This window comes from Hyla sarda, chromosome 9 (genome assembly GCF_029499605.1).
Source record: "Hyla sarda isolate aHylSar1 chromosome 9, aHylSar1.hap1, whole genome shotgun sequence".
NCBI lineage: Eukaryota > Metazoa > Chordata > Amphibia > Anura > Hylidae > Hyla > Hyla sarda.
Window position 1 is genome coordinate 15,738,835 of NC_079197.1, and position 15,712 is coordinate 15,754,546.

General features: G+C 41.4%; 1 protein-coding gene across 1 annotated transcript in view; it reads left to right on the forward strand.

Annotated features, from left to right (window-relative positions):
• The window catches only part of FGD1 (FYVE, RhoGEF and PH domain containing 1), a 187,949-nt gene that overhangs the window by 170,593 nt on the left and 1,644 nt on the right, over window positions 1-15,712 (forward strand). The window contains exons 13-20 of the mRNA XM_056537762.1: window positions 3,125-3,183; window positions 4,260-4,406; window positions 7,043-7,135; window positions 7,228-7,307; window positions 9,627-9,657; window positions 11,831-11,932; window positions 12,079-12,204; window positions 14,367-14,525. Of these exons, the coding sequence (XP_056393737.1) occupies window positions 3,125-3,183; window positions 4,260-4,406; window positions 7,043-7,135; window positions 7,228-7,307; window positions 9,627-9,657; window positions 11,831-11,932; window positions 12,079-12,204; window positions 14,367-14,525 (797 nt within the window). The remainder of the gene's footprint in view (window positions 1-3,124; window positions 3,184-4,259; window positions 4,407-7,042; window positions 7,136-7,227; window positions 7,308-9,626; window positions 9,658-11,830; window positions 11,933-12,078; window positions 12,205-14,366; window positions 14,526-15,712) is intronic.

Genomic DNA, 15,712 nt, shown 5'->3' on the forward strand with positions numbered 1-15,712 from the left:
TTTTATTTTTATTTACACTGTGTTTTTTTTTTTATTGGAAAAGGGGGGTGATTCAAACTTTTAATAGGGGAGGAGTTAAATGATCTTTATTCACTTTTTTTTTTCACTTTTTTTTTGCAGTGTTATAGGTCCCATAGGGACCTATAACACTGCACACACTGATCTTCTATGTTGATCACTGGTTTCTCATAAGAAACCAGTGATCAACGATTCTGCCGGATGACTGCTCATGCCTGGATCTCAGGCACTGAGCAGTCATTCGGCGATCGGACAGCGAGGAGGCAGGTAGGGGCCCTCCCGCTGTCCTGTCAGCTGTTCGGGATGCCGCGATTTCACCGCGGCTATCCCGAACAGCCCACTGAGCTAGCCGGGATGCTTTCGGTTTCACTTTAGACACGGCGTTCAACTTTGAACGCCGCGTCTAAAGGGTTAATAGCGCGCGGCACAGCGATCAATGCCGCGCGCTATTAGCCACGGGTCCCGGCCGTTGTTAGAGGCCGGGCCCGACCCGCTATGACGCGGGGCCACGCCGTGGCCCCGCGTTATAGATCGGGAGTGGACACATGACGTTCCAGTACGTCATGTGTCCTTAAGGGGTTAATGAGAGGATTAAGATTTTTTAATAGAAGTAATTTACAAATCTATTTAACTTTCTGGAGCCAGTTGAGATACACACACACACACACACACACACACACATATATGTGTGTAAGTTTTTTCCTGGAATACCCCTTTAAGTCATGTATCTTTAAGCTTGTTGGCTGTTGTGGAACTACATGTTCCAGCCTGTAAGAATTAGACTTGTTCTCTTCTTTACGCACTTGGGTCTCATTTGGAACACAGGGAAATTCCTTTGAACTTTCTGTCCCCTTTTATTAATCCTTTTTCTTGCCTTCAGGGCAATTAAAGCTGCGGTAGGTTAGTAAGAAATAAATAGCTGGGGTTGGCTCATGGGCCTGCGATACAGTGTTACACAGGGGTACTACAGTGAAAAAATTTTTTTTTTTAAATCAACTGGTGCCAGAAAGTTAATAAAATTTCTTCAATTTAAAAATCTTAATCCTTCCAGTACTTATCAGCTGCTGTATGCTCCACAGGAAGTTGTGTAGTTCTTTTCCGTCTGACCACAGTGCTCTCTGCTGCCACCTCTGTCTGTCTCAGGAACTGTCCAGAGCAGAAGCAAATCCCCATAGCAAACCTCTCCTGCTCTGGACAGTTCCTGAGACAGACAGAGGTATCAGCAGAGAGCACTGTGGTCAGACAGAAAATAAATTAAAAAAGAAAAAGTTGCTGTGGAGCATACAGCAGCTGATAAGTACTGGAAGGGTTAGGATTTTTAAATAGAAGTCATTTTTACAAATCTGTTTAACTTTCTGGGACCAGTTGGTTTAAAAAAAAAAATTTAAAATGTTTTTCACCCGAGTACCCCTTTAAACACTACAGTTTATGTGGCTTTTTTCCATTCAGTTTTCTGAAAAATTCTGCTAGAAAATTCTCTTGCAGTCGAGGATTTTGCAGCACCATGCACCTGCCGCGGAAATTCCAATTCCAGCCTCCGCAGAAATTATTTGTGGTGGAGGGGTGTGTGGTGCAGGGTAGATGTTGTTATCCTAGGGGCAGATTGCATTAACCCCTTGTATTTGTGGGCTAGGCACGGGGGCAATAAAGACTCAGACGCCAAGTTACGGACATCGGTAGCTTTACAGAGGGTAGACAGATGGTAAAGTCTATACAGTTCAGTCAGGGCCCAAGGAGGTGACCAGTGACGCAGAGACCTACAGGTCTTGCTGGGACTTGTAGTAGGACTGGACAATTGAATGCCGACCACGCTGACTTGACAGATGACAGGGACTGACTTGACTCATAAAGCTGTGACTTTATCTTACTTGACTTGATGGCAGCTGCAGGACTGGACTTTGAGGTCTCCAACACTCTGGACACACACACTAGACAAGACTGCACTGGACCTCAGCAGAAGAGAGAGAAGCTCCACCCAGGGCCTATATGGGGGAGACTAGCAGGGAGCCCATAGGTCACCTGGTCACTGATACCTCCTGGGTAACAATCACATGACATATAAAATGTAATGTTACTTTAAGAGTTATACCATGTGATAACCCTTTACATGGTAAAACATCTTTACAATGGGGAAACAAGTGCAGGGGGCCCAGGGGACACTGAAGGAGGCTGCCTGACAGGACAGCAGGAGCGGGGTAACACCTCCCGTACTGGGCCACCACAATTTGACATGTCAATTCTTTCTGCAGAATCTGCTTGGAAATGCATTGCAAGTTATGGAGATGTCAGAACATGCCGGCGCCTGCTGTTTGCGGAGCGTCCACCCAGAAATTTGGCCCTAGGGTGCCCATACACTTAAGAGCAAAGGCCAAATCCAAAGATTTTTTGAGAAATGGCTGACTCTCGTGTATGGGGAAGCCCTGACTTCGCTTTGATGGCAGGTGATGAGAGAAGAAAAGGATCAGGCATGCTGGATTTTAGTGCCCAATCCTGTCAGGCAATGTCTTCTTCCCTTCTCTTTTCTAAGAACACATGCAGGCTCATGTGAACAGAGCATGCATGTGTATGGGAGGGGGGGAAGGGGGTACAGGAAGAATTGCTATCTATTAAAGGGTGTTTGGGGGGGGGTGTAAAGGAAGAATTGATGTTGGCTAGTAGTGTATAGACCCCTTTTAAGTTGGCCATACACATTAGATAAAAGTCAGTCCAATATGTATGAGGCCTCGTGCTGGAGTTGTAGTTTTGCAACAGCTGGAGGTCCACAGTTTGGAGACCACTGGAATACATCCTACTACTAGTGTATAGTAAAGAAGACTTTAAAGACACAGCCACACTGTTAAATTAGTGGTTAATTTCTTCCAAAAAACAGCACCACACTTGTCCCCAGGCGGCGTGTGGTACTGCAACTTGGCTCCATTCACTTCAATGGGACTGAGCTGCAATACCACTCACAACCTGAGAACAGGTGTGGCGCTGTTTTTGAAAGAAATTTGCTCTGTTTTCCTAATCCTGAATAACCCATATTAATCCAGTTGCCCATATACTTTTGTCTTTTGATTGTCAGTGTAAGTTTCAGATCTGACCGTTTTGATTCTTTTCCTTGCAGAATCCTTGGATCTTATTGCAACAGCAGCTGAGCATTCAAATGCGGCTATAAGAAAAATGGTGAGTGATCACCTCTCTATAGAAAATGAAGCTGTTTTTCCCAGTCAGGCCATGTTCCCAAGATGGAATTTGTGGGCGGAATTCAATGGAGATGGAGAATTTATGATCTGTCCCAGCACAAGCAGAACATGTAAATGTGCGAAATGTGCGCCCGTGTGAGCCTCAGAGTTAATTCCCCATCCCTGAATAAGTTAATTGGGGTCTGTGAAATTCTCCAGGTCTTCTAGATCAGTGGTCTACTGACTGGCCCTACAGTTCTGGCAAAACTACAACTCCCAGCATGTGCGGACAATCTTCAGTATGGTAGTCCATGTTGAAGGCTTTCCAGACATGCTGGGAGTTGTAGTTCTGCAACATCTGGAGGGTCACAGTTTGGAGACCACTGTTGATCACAACTGAGGCATCTTTACAGAAGGGTGTCATTGGATACAGTCAGGCAGATTATGACAGAGGACTGTGCAGGTGTCTTGGTTATCATTAGAGATGAGCGAACTTACAGTAAATTTGATTCGTCACGAACTTCTCGGCTCGGCAGTTGATGACTTATCCTGCGTAAATTAGTTCAGCCTTCAGGTGCTCCGGTTGGCTGGAAAAGATGGATACATTCCTAGGAAAGAGTCTCCTAGGACTGTATCCACCTTTTCCAGCCCACGGGAGCACCTGAAAGCTGAACTAATTTATGCAGGAAAAGTCATCAACTGCCGAGCCGAGAAGTTCATGACGAATCGAATTTACTGTAAGTTCGCTCATCTCTAGTTATCATGATCTAAAGCAGGAAGGTCAGGAGGACCATTAAAGGGGTACTCCAGTAGAAAACATTTTCCACTGGAGTACCCCTTTAATGGTGGTCAGACTGGAAAGAAATTCAAAAAGAAAAGAACTTCCTGTGGAGCATTCAGCAGCTGATAAGTACTGGAAGGATTACAATTTTTAAATAGAAGTAATTTACAAATCTGCATAACTTTTTGGCACCAGTTGATTTAAAAAAGATATATTTTCCTCTGGAGTACCCCTTTTATATGTAATTTATATTGCTAATTTTCGGAATATTATCATGTTCTCTCTTCATCCCACAGGAAAGGATGCACAAGCTCTTAAAAGTGTATGAACTCTTGGGCGGAGAGGAAGATATCGTGAACCCCACGAATGAGCTGATCAAAGAGGGGCATATGCTTAAATTGTCAGCAAAGAATGGGACCACCCAGGACCGGTACCTCATACTGGTGAGTGCCCAGTGTACCCCTGCTCAATGGAGGGTCATCATTGTCCCTAGTCTTTAGCAAGAATGCTAGTTATCAAAAAAAAAAAAAAAACATTAAAAATGTCAGTTCTGCAACTGTCCAAGGGCCCGTCCACACTGCTAAATATTTACCTGGAGGTATTCTAGTCAGAGATTTTGTCTGAAGAAATACATCGGCTTTAGGACCTTGTGGACATGCACCTCTTCATAGGAGGCAGAGCAGTGTTTAGGCTAGGTTCACACAACAGAATTCCCAACCAGAATTCACTCAGGAATTTCGGTCGTAAATTCCGATTTAGCAGGATCCTATTGCTGGCAGTGGTATTCTGCATTACGGAATGTTAGTGGGGGATATTCTGCTGCTGAAATTTCACCGCCAAAAAAAAAAAAAAAAAAAAAAAAACTTTGTTGTTCAGGTGGAATATACTCCGCAGGCACTTCCATCTATGGGGACGGCAATGTCCGCGCATACGGAATCAGTCGTCTCTGGCCACACTCAGAGGCTCCCAAAGGAATAGTTCTGTTTGGAGCTTGGGGCGGGTCTTGGATCTTGAATTTCCGCTGCAAAATTTTTTACCGCGGAAATTCTGCAGTGTGAACAGGGCAGCAGAATCCCATTGAAAACAATAGAATTTATGTCCGAAATTCAGCTGCGAGAATGGGCTATAACATATATATATATATATATATATATATATATATATATATATATATAATCTCTCTATCTATCTATCTATCTATCTATCTATCTATATATATATATATATATATATATATCTATATATCTATATATAACATTTATAAGTTGTATTTACTTCTGCATGATGTAAAGTCACAATGGTGGCTTTATACCTCCACAATTACCTTAAATATCCTCAGTTTAGTTATATCTGTCCCCAAGAAAAGCTGGATGAAAACAAGTATGGCTACCACACAAGTTGTCAGTATGTCCTACGACTCTCGTGATGTGTGTTTTTGTGTATATTTGTGTGTGTGTGTGTATGTGTATACAAAAGTCCAAGGAATCACCGCACCAAACAGGCTCAGGATCTTGCGCAAAAGCTGGAGTCTTTTATTTTATCCCATGCAAAACTGCAATGTTTCGGCAGCGGTATCCTTTGTCAAGCTACTGCTGCCGAAACATAATATATATACAGTGGTCCCTCGAGTTACAATATTAATTGGTTCTGGGACGACCATTGTATGTTGAAACCATTGTATGTTGAGACCAGAACTCTATGGAAACCTGGGAATTGGTTCTAAAGGCACCAAAATGTCATCCAAAAATAGGAAAAAGTGAGGAATAAAGAAAAATAAGTAGATAACTAATATAGATAAAGCAAATCCTTACATATAAAAGTAATAAAGATCTGCTGGGAGCTGTAAATCACTGTCCATGTCAGTGTTTCCCAAGCAGGGAGCCTCCAGCTGTTGCAAAACTACAAATCCCAGCATGCCCGGACAGCCAAAGGCTGTCCGGGCATGCTGGGAGTTGTAGTTTCGCAACAGCTGGGGCCACTCTGCTTGGGAAACACTGGTCTATGCAGAGGACGGCAGCTTCTTCGGGGTTCTGTACAGTACACAGTGTCCTAAAAAGTAATGGAGTCGTGTAATACCTCCCTGTACTGTAGGGGGTGCTACCAGACACCAGTCAGTGCATACACTTCAGTAATACAGGTAAAGAGTAGTACAGAACATGTAATACCTCCCTGTACTGTAGGGGGCGCTACCAGATACCAGTCAGTGCATACACTTCAGTAATACAGGTAAAGAGTAGTACAGAACATGTAATGCCTCCCTGTACTGTAGGGGGCGCTATCAGACACCAGTCAGTGCATGCACTTCAGTAAGGCTGGGTCCACACTACGTTTTGTCCCATACGGGAGCGCATACGGCAGGGGGGAGCTAAAAGCTCGCGCTCCCGTATGTCACCGTATGCGCTCCCGTATGCCATTCACTTCATTGAGCCGACCGGAGTGAAACGTTCGGTCCGGTCGGCTCATTTTTGCGCCGTATGCGCTTTTACAACCGGACCTAAAACTGTGGTCAACCACGGTTTTAGGTCCGGTTGTAAAAGCGCATACGGCGCAAAAATGAGCCGACCGGACCGAACGTTTCACTCCGGTCGGTGACATACGGGAGCGCGAGCTTTTAGCTCCCTCCTGCCGTATGCGCTCCCGTATGGGACAAAACGTAGTGTGGACCCAGCCTAATACAGGTAAAGAGTAGTACAGAACATGTAATACCTCCCTGTACTGTAGGGGGCGCTATCAGACATCAGTCAGTGCATACACTTCAGTTATACAGGGGTTTTACCAGTGAATGCCCATTCTGATTGGTCAGTTCTACCGGCCATTGACATGTTTTGCAGATCTGGTCTGTCTGTACATTGTATGTTGAGTCTGGTTTCAACTTACGATGGTCCAGAAAAGACCATTGTATGTTGAAACTATTGTATGTTGAGGCCATTGCAAGTTGAGGGATCACTGTAATATATTAATATGGAAACTGCCTATCGTTCTAAAAACAACAACATATATAGGAGAAATAGTGGGATATGTTTCCTAAAGCAGCAAACGTCCATTATTTTTCATAATGTCCCATTATCCCTGTCCACAGTTCAATGATCGCTTGCTGTACTGCGTTCCAAAGTTGCGTCTCATTGGTCAGAAATATAGCGTGAGAGCGAGGATCGACGTGGAGGGGATGGAGGTAAGTGTGCGATGTGTAACGTGGAGATTATAGTGTGACCCCGACTTGTCGCACAGATATGGCGCCTCTCATGCGTCTTCTCTTCTCCGTAGCTGAAGCACAGCAGCAGTCCCAACCTCACCAGGACCTTCCTCGTGTCTGGGAAACAACGTTCCCTGGAGCTGCAGGCCAGGTAAATATGTGGTGTCGTCGGGGTGTGAGGTGGGGTGTAAGGGGCAGATGGTGTTGCCCAGGGGCAGATGGTATTAAAGGGGGTACTCCGGTGAAAAACTTTTTTTTTTTTTTTTTAAATCATCTGGTGCCAGAAAGCTAAACAGATTTGTAAATTACTTCTATTAAAAAATCTTAATCCTTCATGTACTTATTAGCTGCTGAATACTACAGTGGAAATTCTTTTCCGTTTGAAACACAGAACTGTCTGCTGACATCATGAGCACAGTGCTCTCTGCTGACATCTCTGTCCATTTTTAGGAACTGTCCAGGGTAAAAGGAAATCCCCCATAGAAAACATATGCTGTTCAGGACAGTTCATAAAATGGACAGAGATGTCAGCAGAGAGCACTGTGCTCATGATGTCAGCAGAGAGCACTGTGCTGGTGATGTCAGCAGACAGTTCTGTGTTTTAAAAAGAAAAGAATTTCTGCTGTAGTATTCAGCAGCTAATAAGTACAGGAAGGATTAAGATTTTTTAATAGAAGTAATTCTGTTTAACTTTCTGGCACCAGTTGATTAAAAAAAAAAATATAAGTTTTTCACCGGAATACCCCTTTAACAACTCCGTGTTCGTGACGCCAGGGCGTGGTTTACCTATTTAACCACCCCAAGGTGCTACTGTTAGTCCTAGGTTAGGCAGGGGCAAATAATAGTCCAAGGCCAGGTTAAGGTTAACGGTAGCTTTTACTAAGGTAGACAGATGGTACAGTCTATACAGTTCGGCCAGGATCCCAGAGAGGTGACCAGTGACACAGGGGACCTCGCAGCTTGCTGGGACTTGCAGTGACTTGAGAGACTATAGGTGCTGGCCAAGCTGGCTACATTTGACGTGACTGAAGATAAAGATGACTTGACTTACTGACTTGTGGCTACAATTTAGGTTGAGGCCTCCAGATGTTCAGGACACTGGCTCTGAGACGTTTGGACTGGACTGGACCAGAAAGTGAAACACGAGAGAGATTGTAGTACCTCCCCCTCTTATGAAGGGGGGCTGAGCAAGGAGCCCATAGGCCAACTGCGGGTCACCTGGTCACCTGGTGCTCTCTGGGTAACAAACATATGACTTAAACATGTGACAAACATTATCATGTGACTAACAATCATGTGAAACACTTCAAAGGTCCTTTGCACTTAATATACAACCTATTCACATTATGGGGGAACACTGCAGGAGAGCCCTGAGGACGTACAGGGATTCAATCTGACAGGACTGTAGGAGCATATCCCGTACTGGGGCATCACAAATATAACTATTATAAGTAATAAATTGCCTCCCCCCGAAGGCATAATGTAAAGGGAACTCCTTAAAGGGGTATTCCATGAAAAACCTTTTTTTTTTTTTTTTTTTTTTTTTACATCAACAGTTAAATAGATTTGTAAATTACTTCTATTAAAAAATAATCCTTTCAATAATTATTAGCTGCTGAAGTTGAGTTGTAGTTTTCTGTCTGGAAACAGTGCTCTCTGCTGTCATCTCTGCTTGTCTCAGGAACTGCACAGAGTAGAAGAGGTTTGCTATGTGGATTTGCTTCTAAACTGGGCAGTTCCCGAGACACGTGTCATCAGAGAGCACTTAGACAGAAAAGAACAACTCAACTTCATCAGCTCATAAGTACTGAAAGGATTAAGATTTTTTCATAGAATTTACAAATCTGTTTAACTTTCTGGAGCCAGTTGAAATATATATATATATAATAAAGTTTTTTCCTGGATAACCCCTTTAACTTCACTGCAGCAGCACCACAGGAGAAGCAATACTGAAATCACTGCACGGTCTGTGTAATGCATGCACATGGCAGTGCCACACTCGTAAGGGGGGATTTATCAAAACCTGTGCAGAGGAAGAGCGGTGCAGTTGCCCATAGCAACCAATCAGATTTCTTCTTTCATTTTCAGAGGCCTGTGAAAAATGAAAGCCATCTGATTGGTTGCTATGGGCACCTGCACCGCTCTTCCTCTACACATGTTTTGGTAAATCTCCCCCCTATATAGAGTGCATAGAGTTCCTCCAGGCCCATATTAGCAGCACCATAGGCACTACGTGAGGCGATGTGTTCTTTACCATTATACGGCATGCTGTGGAGCATGGAGGCATTTTAAGATTCACATAAAGAAATAATGATATATAATCCTCTATATGTTTGAGTGTAATATGGTACATGGGGGTACAGTATAGCCCCCATACCAGGATATGGATGATGTATTCTATAGATCTGTATAATAGATCTAACTTACTGTTTTGTCAGCCATCTAATGTTCTTTTTCTTCATTTTCATAGAACCGAAGAAGAGAAGAAAGATTGGATCCAGGTGAGAATATTTTATATATTATACCTTATATATTATACATTTTATATATTATACCTTATATCTTATATATTATACATTTTATATATTATAACTCGTATGTTATACTGTATATATTATACCTTATATCTTATATATTATACATTTTATATATTATAACTCGTATGTTATACTGTATATATTATACCTTATATCTTATATCTTATACATTTTATATATTATAACTCATATGTTATACTGTATATATTATACCTCATATCTTATACCTTTTATTTATTATACCTTTATATCTTATTTTATATCTTATATCTTTTTATGTTATACCTTATATTTATGTTATACCTTTTATATGTTATACCTTATACTTTACATATTATACCTTTTATACCTTTTATATGTTATACCTTCTATCTTATAACATTTATTTATTATACCTTTATATCTTATAAGGTATAACATAAAAAAGTTATAAGGTATAACATATAAGATATAAAGGTATAATAAATAAAAGGTATAAGATATGAGGTATAATATATAAGGTTTAAGATATAAGGTATAACATATAAACGGTATAAAAGGTATAATTTGTAAAGTATAAGGAATAACATATAAAAGGAATAACATATAAAAGGAATAACATATAAATATAAGGAATAACTTATAAGGTATAACATTAAAAGGATATAAGGTATAACATATAAGTCATTCCTTATATTTATATGTTATTCCTTTTATATGTTATTCCTTTTATATGTTATTCCTTATACTTTACAAATTATACCTTTTATACCGTTTATGTTATACCTTATATCTTAAACCTTATATATTATACCTCATATCTTATACCTTTTATTTATTATACCTTTATATCTTATATGTTATACCTTATATATTATACCTTATATCTTTTTTTATGTTATACCTTATATATTAAACCTTACATATTATACCTTATGCCATTTTTATGTTATACCTTATATGTTATACCTTATATATTATACCTTATATCTTTTTTTATGTTATACCTTATATATTAAACCTTACATATTATACCTTATGCCATTTTTATGTTATACCTTATATATTTGTTATACCTTTTATATGTTATACCTTATACTTTATCAACAAGCAAAAGCAAAATGTCCAGCGCGAATATCAAGGAACTGGATGTTTATTCCAATGAAAGCCAAAAAGACAAGGAGAACATGACAAGGTGACGTGTTTCGGTCCTAAGACCTTACCTTGTCATGTTCTCCTTGTCTTTTTGGCTTTCATTGGAATAAACATCCAGTTCCTTGATATTCGCGCTGGACATTTTGCTTTTGCTTGTTGGTTCCAGTCGGTGTTGCCCACGCCGGTCCTGGCGCGACGGGCTGAGGGAGTGAGCTGGACAATACACTTCTTTACCTTATACTTTATATCTTATACTTTATATCTTATACCTTATATGTTATACCTTATGCCTTCATATATTATACCTTATTATATATTATACCTTTATACCTTTTATGTTATATCTTATACCTTTATATATTATAGCTTATACCTTTTTTATATGTTATACCTTATATATTTATGTTATACCTTTTATATGTTATACCTTATACTTTACATGTACCTTTTATATGTTATACCTTATACTTAATATCTTATATGTTATACCTTATGCCTTCATATATTATACCTTATATGTTATACCTTATACCTTTTTATATGTTATACCTTATATATTTATGTTATACCTTTTATATGTTATACCTTATACTTTATATCTTATACCTTATATATTATACCTTATACCTTTTATATGTTATACCTTATACTTTACATGTACCTTTTATATGTTATACCTTATACTTTACATGTACCTTTTATATGTTATACCTTATACTTAATATCTTATACCTTATATGTTATACCTTATGCCTTCATATATTATACCTTTTTATATGTTATACCTTATATATTTATGTTATACCTTTTATATGTTATACCTTATACTTTACATATTATACCTTATACCTTTTATGTTATATCTTATACTTTATACCTTACGCCTTCATATAGTATACCTTATATCTTTATATGTTATATATTATATTTTATACCTTTTGATATGTTATATCTTATATTTTATACCTTTTATATCTTAAATATTTTGCCTTCTATCTTATAGGCAATTGAAGCTACAATGAGTCGCCACGAACAGACGATGGAGACTTACAAACTGCTAAACTCCTTTCATCGGGAAGATGAAGAGACTCCTCCAAACTCACCGGTAACTAGTGACAAATTGGGCAAGGTTTTGGTGGTGAGGGTGTTTATAAGGGTCAAAGCAGGTTCTGTATACATTATACTTAGCCACTGTATGTGTGTGTGATATAGATGCGGCTGTCAAATAACATTATTCCGTTCTTCATACAGAACACAGACTTGGGCAAGCGAGCCCCGACGCCAATCCGGGAGAAGGAGGTGACCATGTGCATGAAATGCCAAGAAGCTTTCAATTCTATAACCAAAAGGAGGCACCACTGCAAAGCATGCGGACATGTAAGTTAAATAAACGGCAGTGACCCCCGTGTGCCACTTTACTGCCATAGCAGCGGTCTCCAAACTGTGGCCCCTCCAGATGTTGCAAAACTACAACTCCCAGCATGCTGGGAGTTGTAGTTTTGCAACATCTGGAGGGGCCACAGTTTGGAGACCACTGCGGCCTAGACCATCACACATTATAGCGTTACGCTGTCGATGTTTATATAAAGCAGTGTTTCCCAACCAGGGCACCTCCAGCTGTTGCAAAACTGCAATTCCCAGCATGCCCAGAGTTGTTGTTTTGCAACAGCAGGAGGCACCCTGATTGCAAAACACCGATATAGAGCAACCTGCTATCTTGACAGCAGGGGCGTAGCTATAGAGGTAGCAGTCGCAACGGGGCCCTGGTGCCTAAAGGGGCCCCAAAGCTCATCTTCACCATAAGAGACCAGTACAATAATTCACATATGGGGCCCTGTTGCAGATTTTGCATTGGGCCCCGAAGCTACAAGTTACACCTCTGCTTGATGGCACTGTACAGTGGTCCCTCAAGTTACAATATTAATCGGTTCCAGTAGGACCATTGTATGTTGAAACCATTGTATGTTGAAACCATTGTATGTTGAGACCATAACTCTAGTTGGTTCTGAAGACACCAAAATGTCATTCGAAAAATAGGAAAAAGTGAGGATTAAACAAAAATAAGTAGATAACTAATATAGATAAAGCAAATCCTTCCATATAAAAGTAATAAAGATCTGCTGTGAGCTGTAAATCACTGTCTATGACAGCGTTTCCCAACCAGGGTGCCTCCAGCTGTTGCAAAACTACAACTCCAAGCATGCCCGGACAGCCAAAGGCTGTCCGGGCATGCTGGGAGTTGTAGTTTTGCAACAGCTGGAGGTACCCTGGTTGGGAAACGCTGGCCTTTGTAGAGGACCTGTACAGTACACAGGGTCCTGTACAGTATACACAATGTCCTAAAAATATAAAATGGATCCGCCCTTACCTGGTGTACAAAGGAGCAGCTAACCCTGGTACAGGTAAAGAATACAGAACATGTAATACCTCCCTGTACTGTAGGGGGTGCTACCAGACACCAGTCAGTGCATACACTTCAGTAATACAGGTAAAGAGTAGTACAGAACATGTAATACCTCCCTGTACTGTAGGGGGTGCTATCAGACACCAGTCAGTGCATACACTTCAGTAATACAGATAAAGAGTAGTACAGAACATGTAATACCTCCCTGTACTGTAGGGGGTGCTACCAGACACCAGTCAGTGCATACACTTCAGTAATACAGGTAAAGAGTAGTACAGAACATGTAATACCTCCCTGTACTGTAGGGGGTGCTATCAGACACCAGTCAGTGCATACACTTCAGTAATACAGATAAAGAGTAGTACAGAACATGTAATACCTCCCTGTACTGTAGGGGGTGCTACCAGACACCAGTCACTGCATACACTTCAGTAATATAGGTAAAGAGTACAGAACATGTAATACCTCCCTGTACTGTAGGGGGCGCTACCAGACACCAGTCAGTGCATACGCTTCAGGAATACAGGGGTTTTACCAGTGAATGCCCATTCTGATTGGTCGGTTATTCCGGCCATTGACACGTTTCACAGATCTGGACTGTCTGTGCATTGTATGTTGAGTCTGGTTTCAAGTTACAATGGTCCAGAAAAAAACATTGTATGTTGAAACTATTGTATGTTGAGGGATCACTGTATATAGAAGCTCTCTGGCTGATGTTGTTTATGCGCAGTATGGCATCCTACAACATTCCGCAATACACACCATAAAATTACTGCCATTCATTCCACCAACACTCGCAGTCACTGTGGATGAGACAAGAAGATCTCCGTTCTCCTTCCCACACCATGGGGGGAGATTTATCAAAACCCGTCCAGAGGAAACGTTGCTAAGTTGCCCATAGCAACCAATCAGCTCGCTTCTTTCATTTTTGAAAATTCCTCTGAAAAATGAAAGCAGCGATCTGATTGGTTGCTATGGGCAACTCAGCAACTTTTCCTCTGGACGGGTTTTGATAAATCTCCCCCCATGTGCCTACTCCCCTCTACTCGCTATCTGGATTCTGGATTTATTCTTTTCACTATTATTTTAATTTTAAAAGTCAACGTTTTAACATCTGACGTTGCTCGTGTTACAGGTTGTTTGCGGGAAGTGCTCGGAGTTTCGTGCCAGACTCGTCTATGACAATAACCGAACAAACCGCGTTTGCGTCGACTGTTACAGCACCCTGCATGGTTCTGGGTCCAGCCCAGGCTACAATTCCCATACACCGCAACGGAGGAAGTCCATCCTAGAGGTATACACGGGTTATATATTCTTATTAGACTTATGATGGTGCTTTTGGAGTATTTACTGTCATGAACAGTGTTAGAAATATAGGGGGAGAATTATCAAGAGTGGAAGAGTGGTGCAGTTGCCCATAGCAACCAATCAGATCGCTTCTTTCATTTATTCTTTATTTTTTTTTAAAGTATTTATTTAGAACTTTTATAGTTAAACATAACAATACATTAAACATAACAATACATTAAACATAGAGCTCGAGTACAGAACCCCAACCGTCCAACAATAACAATATGAAATTCCAGAGTAATGTGGTACCACAGGAATAGACAATTAAAGGGGTACTCCGGCGCCAAGACATCTTATCCCCTATCCAAAGGGATAGTGACGTCACGGCTCCGCCCCCGTGTGATGTCTTGCTCCGCCCCCTCAATGCAAGCCTATGGAGGGGGCGTGACAGCTGTCATTATGCTCTGTCACCGGGGGCTGATACTAACTGGGTGCGGCGTGGAAGATCACGGGGGTCCCCAGAGGCGGGACCCCCGCGATGAGCCATCTTTTCCCATGCACCGAACAAGCTCCAGCGGCGGCCACCAGGTTCCTCCGGCTGTCAGGGCTCTCCAACTGTGAGTGGGACCCCTCAGGGTGAGGATTTTCAGGGTAATTAAGAGCTGGGGTAGCGGGAGCACAGCAATGTGTGACTGCTCAGCTCCTCATCCACGCTTCTTTCATTTTTAAAAAGAGCCTCTGAAAAATTAAAGAAGCTATTTGGTTGCTATGGGCAACTTCACCGCTCCTCCTCTGCACAGGTTCTGATCATTCTCCCCCAATAGTCGTTTGATGATGTTTTTTTAATTACTTGTGGAACCTTGATAGTCCAGTGAGGGCGCTGTAGGGAGATATACGACGGAATTTCCAAGCGGGAAAATTCAGCTCCTGAATTGCGTTGCAGGGAGTCCCATTGTTTTTAATGGGATTCTGCTGCACTGCGCACACAGGGAAATTTCCGCTGCGGAAATCCGGATTCTGGAATTGCCATGTTGATTCTCTTGGTGGAATCCGCCCAGAAACGCCACGGAGATGGCGCATTTCTGAGTGGTCCTAGCAAGCTGGCGCCTGCTATTTGTGGAATGTCCGCCTGTATTATCCGGGCGGACATTCCGCAAATATTCTGCTGTGTGAACATGGCCGAAGGCCTCT